At 40.5% G+C, this 9,961-nt stretch overlaps 2 protein-coding genes and 1 pseudogene across 3 annotated transcripts in view; all 3 read left to right on the top strand.

Moving 5' to 3' along the window:
- eda (ectodysplasin A) overlaps positions 1-3,677 on the top strand; it is a 12,027-nt gene extending 8,350 nt beyond the window's left edge. Inside the window, exons 3-8 of one of the 2 annotated variants that reach the window (XM_058648973.1) lie at positions 279-317; positions 639-809; positions 1,186-1,220; positions 1,319-1,370; positions 2,027-2,151; positions 2,486-3,677. In XM_058648973.1, the coding sequence (XP_058504956.1) occupies positions 279-317; positions 639-809; positions 1,186-1,220; positions 1,319-1,370; positions 2,027-2,151; positions 2,486-2,746 (683 nt within the window). In that variant the 3' untranslated portion in view covers positions 2,747-3,677. Of the gene's footprint in view, positions 1-278; positions 318-638; positions 810-1,185; positions 1,221-1,318; positions 1,371-2,026; positions 2,158-2,485 lie in introns of both variants that reach the window. The other variant, XM_058648972.1, reaches the window with a different exon arrangement.
- A 278-nt stretch (positions 3,678-3,955) lies between these two features.
- LOC131472901 (tumor necrosis factor ligand superfamily member 13B-like) lies at positions 3,956-5,904 on the top strand (annotated as a pseudogene).
- Positions 5,905-6,528: 624 nt separating this feature from the next.
- LOC131472789 (transforming growth factor beta activator LRRC33-like) lies at positions 6,529-9,457 on the top strand. Its single transcript, XM_058650241.1, has 2 exons — positions 6,529-6,721; positions 6,902-9,457. The coding sequence occupies exons 1-2, from the start codon at positions 6,632-6,634 to the stop codon at positions 8,774-8,776; spliced, it is 1,965 nt and encodes a 654-aa protein (XP_058506224.1). The 5' UTR covers positions 6,529-6,631; the 3' UTR covers positions 8,777-9,457.
- Positions 9,458-9,961: the final 504 nt, after the last annotated feature.

The following is a 9,961-nucleotide window of genomic DNA, read 5'->3' as shown; positions in this document are numbered from 1 at the left end:
GGCAGGATAAAGTATCTCTCTAATGATCTTCTCCAGTTCCACTGCCTGTGAATGCTTAAGGCACTTGTTCATACAGAGGAGGTGAAACCACACTTACAAATTACTACACTAGAAGATACCACAGACTGACATACCTCCAATCCAGTGTACAGTGCTCGACATCATGAATCTGTTATTTTAGCCCACTTAAGGATACCTACACAGAATAAGCTGGATGTGTGAGCTGTAATTGTTCCGCAGACCATTTCAAGCCCACTCACTGTTTTTCTTTCTTACAGAATCAACGGGAAAGGAAAAAAGGAGGGAGAGGAAAAAAGGTGACTACAAAATATAAATTCTGCTTAAATTTCTGTAACATTGCTACTTGCCATCTTCTTTCTGAGCGTTTTCTTGATATCATCCAACATTCACACAGTGAATGACAGGCTTTCAATATCTGTCTTTCACAAAAGAATTCACATTATTCTCGTCTCCTGCTCCACTTCATATCAGAATTTACTATCTGTGTCAGATGCTGTACAGATTGTAAATCCCATGGAGGCGCATTTGTGATTTTGAGCTGCATAAAAGGCTTAAAAGGTAAACCTGCTTATTGTTTTAGTTTGCCAACCATTTTTGTTTTGTTTTTTTCTCTACAGGGAAGAAAAGGCCTGTGCCGGGGCCTCCTGGTCCCCCTGGTCCCCCGGGCCCACAGGGCCCTCCGGGAATCCCTGGAATACCCGGTATTCCAGGAAGCATTGGTGTGGGGCCTGCAGGACCCCCTGGACCTCCAGGGCCACAGGGACTTCCAGGCGCTCAAGGTCCAGCAGGTATAAAATGTAAAATAGAAATGACACAATAACACGCTGAGATAGTAAAGACTCGAGCCAGAGATCTTGAAAACACCCCACAAGTTGAGAGATGTGTTCTTAGATTACAGTAATTTCCTGCACGTAGACACATTCCCACACTAGAAGGCGGCTCAGGTTGTCAAAATCGATGAACTCATTGTCTGCACAGTGAGAGTTTCAGATGCGGTATGTCTAACATTGTGTGAGATCGTAGTGCTCTGTCTTCAAGCTATGTCGGTGTTTGTTTTAATTTAATCTTCATCTCGTCCTTTGTTTCTCAGACTCTGTTGAAAGTCTTTTTTTTTCTCCTTTTTTTTTTTAAACACGTCTCTCTCTTTTGCTCTTATTGTTGCAGGGGTTCTCGATAAAACAAAAGCGAAGGACTTCCAGGTACTTAAATTCAATTTCTGAAACATTTGTTCTCCTGTTCCACTGCGTGTTCCAACCCTAAACCCAACCTGTAGTCACCCGAGACCTTTGTTTTTCAGCCTGCAGTGGTTCATTTGCAAGGGCAGGAAACAACCATCCAAGTGAGAGAAGGTGGGTCTTGTGTGTGTGCACTGTTGTGGTTACACCTCTGTGGTTCAGACAAAATATTAAACACGCTTTTATTCTCTGTCAGCACCATTTGTCAGAGACTTAGATCTGCAGCTTAACTAATACACACGCCTGCTCCGCCTCAACACTCTGGATTGGTTGATTTAAAATCCAATGTGTTAGATATTGTTTCTTCTTTATTTGATGGAACATGAATGCAGTCACCTACAGAACCTAAGATGTGTTTGGTTCAGAGGGCTAAATGTCACTATCAATATGTATTTAAAGATTATGTAAGATTACAGTAAGACTAATGTAATCCTATAGCTATTATAGGATTAGCAAACAATTATCCGCATTTAAGCTGCCGTGCGTTGATGTTATTATTTTGCCGCTTTTTGAACAGAAACAATGTAACACAAAAATACGCTACGGAAATAGTCTCTGTTGAGCAAAACTATCAGACCTGACCGAGGGAGCGTTTGTGTCTATACACCAGTAGTGCAGGGAAGAGAAGCGTTTATTATGTCATGTGGAGCTTTGTGTGAATTCATTTGACAATGTTTTAAATGTAATAGCCATTTGTTAAGATTTAAAAGTTACGTGAGCGCTGCCTTTACTGACTGTTTGCTTCTTGTTTGTTTGTAATTTGTCTGTAGATCTGTCAGAAGGCATCCTTAGGAACTGGAAGATGGTGTCCATCCACCACCGGGTTTTTAAAATGCACCCTCGCTCTGGAGAGCTGGAGGTGCTGCTGGACGGTGTCTACTTCATATATAGTCAGGTAGAAGTGAGTACGGTCCTTGACGTAACTCTTAAAATTTACAGCTCAGAGTCAGAAGAACTGGCAGATGTTGTGCAGTTAAGCTTAAAACCCTGCCTGCTTTACTTATCTGTACTTGTTTTTTGAGTTATGAGACATTTTTATTTTCCACTCTCCCAGTGGCTAAATGTAAAGCTCTATAACTCAAACCATTGTTTGGCAACTCTGATATTTTAGCCGTTTCATCTTTAAATGAGCTCTCAAATGTTGCTGTTGACTAGTCTGGTCTGTGTGTGTCTCAGTCCTTTGTGATTTATTTTATTTTATTTTTTGTGTCTGTCCCCCACTTCACTAGGTGTACTACCTCAACTTCACTGATATCGCCAGCTATGAGGTGATGGTGGACTCCAACCCGTTCCTCCGCTGCACCTGCAGCATCGAGACGGGTCAGCGCAAGTTCAACACCTGCTACACGGCTGGGGTGAGCCTGCTGCGCGCTGGCCAGAGGATCTCCATTCGCATAGTGTATGAGGACACGCTCATCAGTATGACCAATCACACCACCTTCCTGGGAAGTGTCAGACTTGGAGAGGCGCCATCTGCTGGACACAACTAATAACTACACAGCCACCAGGCCTCTGCAGAAAATGACAAAAGTTGCTCACGATGGTCAAATCAGTTCAGAATCACACGGGTTTTCTCATCCTGCCTGATCTCGGACTCATGAATTGATACGATATTTAAGGAGCAACTTCTTGTCCCAAGTGCTGCCCCCATTAAAGGGATACTTCAATCCTCCGGGCTGATTAAGGTTGAGGAAGCCTCTGAGTGACTGTTGTTCACTTCCACAGCTCTGTGTTAAAAGGAACAATATACTGTCATAGCTGTCCATCACATTGATTCTGTGCAAAGAGATCAGCCCGGATGAGCCGGGAGTCCTCATCAGACAAAAGGTTTATATTTATAGTTACTATTGTGTCCAAACAGACGGACAGCATCTCTCTGTATAACAATGATTGACACTGCGCTGACAGATACTTCAAATGTATAACATTTCAAAGTGCTGTTGAATGTGGATCTTGTATCTCCCAAAAAAAAAAAAAAAAAAAACACCAGCTATTTGAAATGTTTTATTTGCAGATTGTATACTTGGCCTTTTTTAATTAACTTAATTGTATTAATGGTTGTATGTGAGTGGTTTTAACAGAGGGTTCAAAGCTCCAAAAGCCCCTGGGTTAAAGAAATAATGAAAAGATGTTATAAAGTATAAAAAGGTACCAGTGCAAAGCTGAGAAAACCCATTTAAACGGGAGTTATTTGGTGTTCACAGAGCAACAGCACTATATATTTTGCGCACATTTGCACTACAGCATCCCTGCAGAATATCAGTGATATGTTTTGTTACAGTGCTATTGTTTAGTTACAATATGAATGAATCCATGTGGAATAATTATAATTGTTTATACATCTCTGTACATATTGTATATAAAATGGGATATACTTTTGTAAATGGAGTTGATTGATGGATTAAAGTGTTTCATTTTCTGTCTAAATGCACTTTCCTGTCTTCTGTACTCAGTCTGCTGGTGGTACTGATTTTAAAAGGTTAAAACTTGGTTTTCCTATTGGCACAAGTACTGACAAGAACCAAAGCTGTTCTATCAGGGAGGCCTTCACCGTGATTGCAAGTTTCACAACGCATTGCTATGTGGGCCGTAATCTTCATACAATCTAAATGAATTCCATCTTGAGAGGCAGAGAGAAGATAGTTCCTCATTTAGAAACTCATTTTGAAACTGAACATTTAGGTTTCCGGGTTTAACTGATGTGTGACCTCACCCGTTTCTGTAACTTGAAGACATCCAGACTGCAAGGCTCGGTATGCTTTACAATCCTTTATTATCAATAGTGGCATTTTTGTTTTGTCTTAGTCTTTTCCTGGTGCACAGAGCCAGTGTTTTAGAAAATGATTTTCGGAAACTCCAGGGGGATTTAATTCTACAATTAAATCAACCACGTTCTGAGGGAGTCAATGGGAAAATGGCCAAGACATCTAAAACAGGGGAGGTATGTCACTGATTATGTAGGATGGAGTCATCTTGGACATTGTACTACTGAGATTAATGTCATCATTGAGCATTCAGACAGTACTGCAAGGATACATTTTCTTGTAATGTTTTGTTTTCTCTCAGGACATTAAGCCAAGTACTTTCCAAAAGGCTCAGAGCTCTCTGAAGATGTCCTTTATGAGAGAAAAACGGGAAGAGGGCCGCTGCAGAGGTGGGTTGGAGCTAAGAACTGAAAATGTGTCCATTAGTTACAGTCTAATCTGGTAGTGAGGCCATAAACAGCATTTGCTAAGTTAATAAAATTAAAGTATCATGTTTGTTTCCTACTCATGCCAGCTCCAACATTCCTGCAGTTAACTGCTTGCACTAACAAACAGCCAGACATAAGAGGTAAAACTAAATTCAACTCGTTGGCTTCAGAGTTGCACTGTCTGCCATTGTTTTGAATAAGTGTATCTCGCCTTTTCCCATAGGAAATATAACTGTGATCTATTGGACTGTTGCTGCACAGCAAGGAAATGCAATTTCACAAAAGGAAAACAGAATTGTTGTCCAAGAGGATGGTTATTACTTGGTGTTTGGACAAGTATTGTCACTGAACTCAAGCATAACGAAGTTGATATTACGTCTGATTTGTTCCAGCTTTTTCATCTCATGCTCTGCTCAATTCACAGGTTACGTTCAAAAGCCCAAGCACAGTTGTGGGTCACATTATTAGGAGCTGGAGCTCCACTGAGACGACATCAACAGAGCTCTTGCGCTGCCTGCAAGAGGTGCCTGCTGATGCACATCCTACCAACACATGCTACACTGCAGGTCAGTGAGGCACTGCTGCGCTACACTGTGGCTCCTTAAGGAAATAACATTTTTAATGTATATTATTGTACAAATCTAAGCAATTTATTATGAACACATTAAACTGTTCAAAAAAAAATTATGAATCATTTTTACTTAAATTTTTTTATATAGATTAACTAAGAATAGATAATGTGTCAATGACGGGAAAGGAAAGGAGACAGGCTTGGCTTTGCCTTTTTATTTTAACTTTATAATTTCCAAATGTAAACGTAGTCCTCTAAACTAAGCAGCATTGCCCAGCTTGTCCTTGTATAGGTTCAAATGTCATCCATCTTACAATTATAAGCAACAGACCCTCGCCATTTTCAAGTGAAAACACAAGGGTGGAAAGTCTCACAGCCACTTCCACTGAAGACACAATGGGTCACTTGTGTAATCCTATGCTATGATCTTCAAAGTCACCATCTCTCTGTAGATTCTGGATTAACACCATCTCTCTCAACCACTTTTCTCATAATAATGGCTGCATGTTTTGGAATAATGTGGTTCCCTTCAGCGGAGACTTCCAAGACAATGGACCCTAAGCCAGCAAGCACTGGAAAAAGCTCACTCAAAAGAAACTCAAAAGTATGTTTTCTCTTCTTCATCATCATCATCATCCATCTGCGGATGATTCCACAGGTATTGTGCGGCTGCATCGGGACAATGAGTTAGAACTGGTGGTCCCGTACCGGCAACAAGCCCTCATCTCGACGGCTGCAGATTCAACCTTTTTTGGCATCATGCAGCTGAACTGAGAGAAGATGAACACTACTATGCAGCCCATTGTTGGAGGAAGTGGATAGCTGACTCTGAGCTGTGTGTGAGGGCACGCTGATAAAGAACCAACTGTTGGATGTTACTTATCTCAGGGAAATGCACAACTTTGTAATTAAACTGCTCTCCTGACAGCATTTATGAGGACCGTTATTCTTTTTATAAACATATTTAGCCAGGTCGGTTTGCTTAAAAGTCCTTTCAACGATCTATTTTTGCATGTCTCTTTATACCTGGGCTGCTTCCCTCCAGCTCCACCTCCACACTCTGTTTATTTGTTCCTCTCGTCTATTTTTGAATGGTTTCCATTTTTCCTATGACTATGACAGGAACAAACAAAGGTATACATTTATATCCACCCACCCCACCAGGATGGGTTTTTCCTGTCTGACATGTAAATATAGAATACTATATATAATTAAAGTTGTTAAACTGTTAAACTGGATAATATGCCATAGTGTAAACATGTTACAATATAACATTTGGTTCCTTACTAACTTTAAAGTGAATTAGTGTATTCAACACCTAAATATGATCAGCTTTGTCTGTATTGAACAGTATTTAATTAAAGAAGGTTGTTTTCCTAAGCCTGAAGAGAAAGTGATGTACCAGTGGCCAGGCCTTTGTTGTCTAAATATAGCAACAGTGTCTATCTGGTGTCCACAGATGTTTTCCCGCTCACCCTTTTTTTTTTTTTTTTTTTTTTTATGAAGCATGGTTATAAGAGGAGATGTGTATGTGAGCGTGTGTATATGAGCTCTGACACCAGTGGTGGTACCATACCCTTTAACAGCAGCAGAAGCGGCAGCTGAGGAACAATGGTTAGGCACATGTTCTCTAATGTCCTACTCCTCTGGTCACTCAGCTATGACATTTATATAACTGGACTGACATTTGATTATCCAAAGGTAGGTTCAAGATGCTTCATTTCAAATGTAAAGTGTGTAAACATCGTTGTGATGTAATGTGTAATCCATTAAGTTGCACTTTTTTTCCAGCTTTAAAGATCTAAGAATCTGCTAAATTAGTTTGACTGTGATTTCCATGGACCACACTCTGATTATGATTAATGTTCCTTCCATTTCAAGGAGCAGTCCTGGAACAACCAGAACCTCTATTTTGTCCCTCAGGATTTAGATGTAAGGCTTAGAAGACTAGACCTGTCCAATAACTTCATCAGACAGTTGCACACAGTTGTTTTGCCATACTTGCAGCAGCTGGACCTAAGCTCCAACCAGCTGGATCTCATCTCTGAGGGGGCTTTTGAAAACCTGGCTCAGCTTGAAGAATTGAATTTGTCCAGAAATGCGCTGGACAACAACCTTGGCAGCAACAGCAAAGCTCTCCAATCCATTGGTAGACTGAAGAGCTTGGACATATCAATGAATGGCTTGAGTGATTACTCAGCGGCGATGTACCTTCGAAACAAATCTTCTCTTAATCAACTTAAGATGACGGGTAACGCTTTAACACGACTTTCGCACAGCTTGTTCAAAGAGAGTAAAGGTTTGAGGGCCATTACTATGGAGAACAATCTGATATCAGTGATAGAAGAGGGGACATTTGAACCATTGAGCCAATTAGAGATGCTGAACTTGGCCAAAAATAACATTGCACAAATCTGTGATTTTACATTACATCAACTTAAATACCTGAATCTTAGTCGAAATTCAGTGGAGTTTTTTGTGTCGCGTGAAAATGACCTGCTGTATAGTCTTGAAGTTCTTGATTTGAGTTTCAACAAACTCCTTTATTTCCCAATTGTTCCAAAGATGAACCAGCTGAAGCACCTTCATCTGCAGAATAACATGCTTGGCGCTTTGAATGTAGAAGCTGCAATGGTATCAGAAGTAAATTATCTTTATCATGAGATTATGAATGAGAAAATAGTTACAAAAAATACCCTGCACTCAAACTGGAGGCTAATGCCACTAGTTTATATGGACCTGAGCAACAACCACTTCAGGTCTTTCCCACTGGAGACTTTGAGCCGTCTCACATTTTTGGAAACACTGAATTTCAGTTACAACTGTCTGCAAAGCATCATCTGGAACGTGAGGCAGTACAGTGATAGAGCATACCATCGGCAGATTTTCTTTCCCTCCTTAAAGCACCTCAACCTGCAGAGCAATGGCCTTGCATACGTTTCCCCGCTCTTTCTTAAAGCACTCACACAAATAGAAACGTTCAATTTACAAGACAATTCAGTGCAGCCCTGTGCTCATACGGACCATTTAAGAAGCTCGGAATCAACACAGCAAATTCACCTCAATGGGTCCTGCGTTGCCTTCCAGACGCTCAGTACTCTGAAACACCTAAATCTTAAGGGAAACAATATCAAAATGCTCAATGCTAATGCATTTCAGGAAACCTCTTTGGTTTCCCTCAATCTTGCAAGAAATGCACACATGGTGATGCACGTGAGTGCACTGGATGGTGTGCAGGAAACCCTGCAGTCCTTGATTATCAGTGAAACAAACATGACCAGCTCAGATCTGTCTCTACCCTGCATGCCAGCATTAACTCATCTGAACATGTCAAACAATCGCCTTGATAGCATACCCAGTTCAGGCTGCTCCCCTCTGAGGGAAATCGACATACGGAACAATCGTTTAGTGTCTTTAAACAATTCTTTCATTAGTGCTATATCTGCACACCTTCGTGTCATGTTCATCAGTGGAAATTACTTCAACTGCTGTGACAGCAAGTGGCTGACAACTCTAGACGAGTTGAAAGTAAGACTGCCTGATATGAGTGGCACTGAATGCTTTTCGGGTGATAGTAGAGTCAACATGACAGCGTATCTGAGAAGCTCTTCATCTTATTGTCTGTTTCATAACAAATCACAGGCACGTCGCTCCTGGCAAATGTTTATTGTTGTTTTATTTGTATTTGTAATACTAACTTTCTTGATTATATTTACCAGGAAACTGTGTTGCACACAAATACCATTTGTAGTGTGATTGCGAGTTTATTTTGTGCACTGATAAACATACTGCATGTGAGAAACGGCAGAGCAGACCATAGCAACTGGAGCACAAGTCCTGTGAGTTTGCCTTTGCATGACGCATTTACAGAAGTGCAGCTTAATGGCTGTTTAGGTTGTAAAAACAAACAGACTTTCAGTTAAGTAAAGCTGTAATGACTTCATAATGGGACACATGCATCTTCTCACATTTTTCAAAGCCTTCTCTTGTGACTCCACTTCCCATTACTTGTTTGTCAGACATGTATCCCACCGTGTGACCTGCGTAGCGAATTGTCGTGATTGAAACTGGCTTTATTGACTCCCAAGCTGTTTGGTTGCAGCTCGTGCCAAATCACTAATCACCCGGGGAACTTTTAGCCCATCCACCATTGGAAATTGTTTGTTTGCAGCCAAAAGTTTAACCTTGACTCAAATTTCTATGACGTCTGCAAAATCTTGCTCAACATTCCCAGAATCAGTGTTGACCACCACAAACGCTCACTTTAACGTCAATAACAAACCTCGTAGGAGTCTCTGTATAAACATATGTATATATATTCTTAAATACATTAATTTTATTTGACAGTGTGCATATACAAGATCCACCTTATGCTATTTGCAACTGTGTTGTGTTCTGTAATCTGTATCATTTATGTGGCTCTGAAATTGTCAAAAATCAAAAACTGTTTACAACAAACACGCTGTACGCAATAAACAGTCTGTATGAAACAACCGGAAAATTGTAGCAATATTCATTTTAGAAAATGCACTCCCATGCTTTTATTTACATGCAAAACAAATCACGGAGGTTTGATGGGGAACAATTCTGTTTTCATTATAGCACAATTTGAATCCCAGCATGGCATAGAATGCTGAGTGAGAGGCCTCTACCATTCATTGTGTCCTTGTACAATAAATGTGACTAGATTTGCATCCTCTACTTCAAGAAAATAAATCCCCTCTACCAACAACACATGAATAGAGTTAATTTTATCCTGTTGATCTACAGACAGTGGGGTGAGGTGACTGTCTGGCGAAACAATCATAAATTCTGTGGATTTTATTACACAGCAACTAGTTTTGGATGACATGGGGAGAAACTACTGCTGGAGGATATCCTGTTGAGAAATTCTCATGCCGTCTGACTCATGCTTCTGCTTTAAACTAAAGCAAAGTGCCA

The sequence above is a fragment of the Solea solea genome, chromosome 14 (assembly GCF_958295425.1).
Source record: "Solea solea chromosome 14, fSolSol10.1, whole genome shotgun sequence".
Lineage (NCBI taxonomy): Eukaryota > Metazoa > Chordata > Actinopteri > Pleuronectiformes > Soleidae > Solea > Solea solea.
The sequence above is the reverse complement of the archived record's forward strand: the minus strand, read 5'-3'. Positions and strand labels throughout refer to the sequence as shown.

What these genes read in the sequence shown, in the direction of transcription:
- LOC131472789 (XM_058650241.1), top strand. Translation starts at nt 6,632, where the DNA reads ATGGTTAGGCACATGTTCTCTAATGTCCTACTCCTCTGGTCACTCAGC. An exon ending in TGACATTTGATTATCCAAAG is followed by an intron (nt 6,722 to 6,901) that starts GTAGGTTCAAGA and finishes TTCCATTTCAAG; the next exon opens with GAGCAGTCCTGGAACAACCA.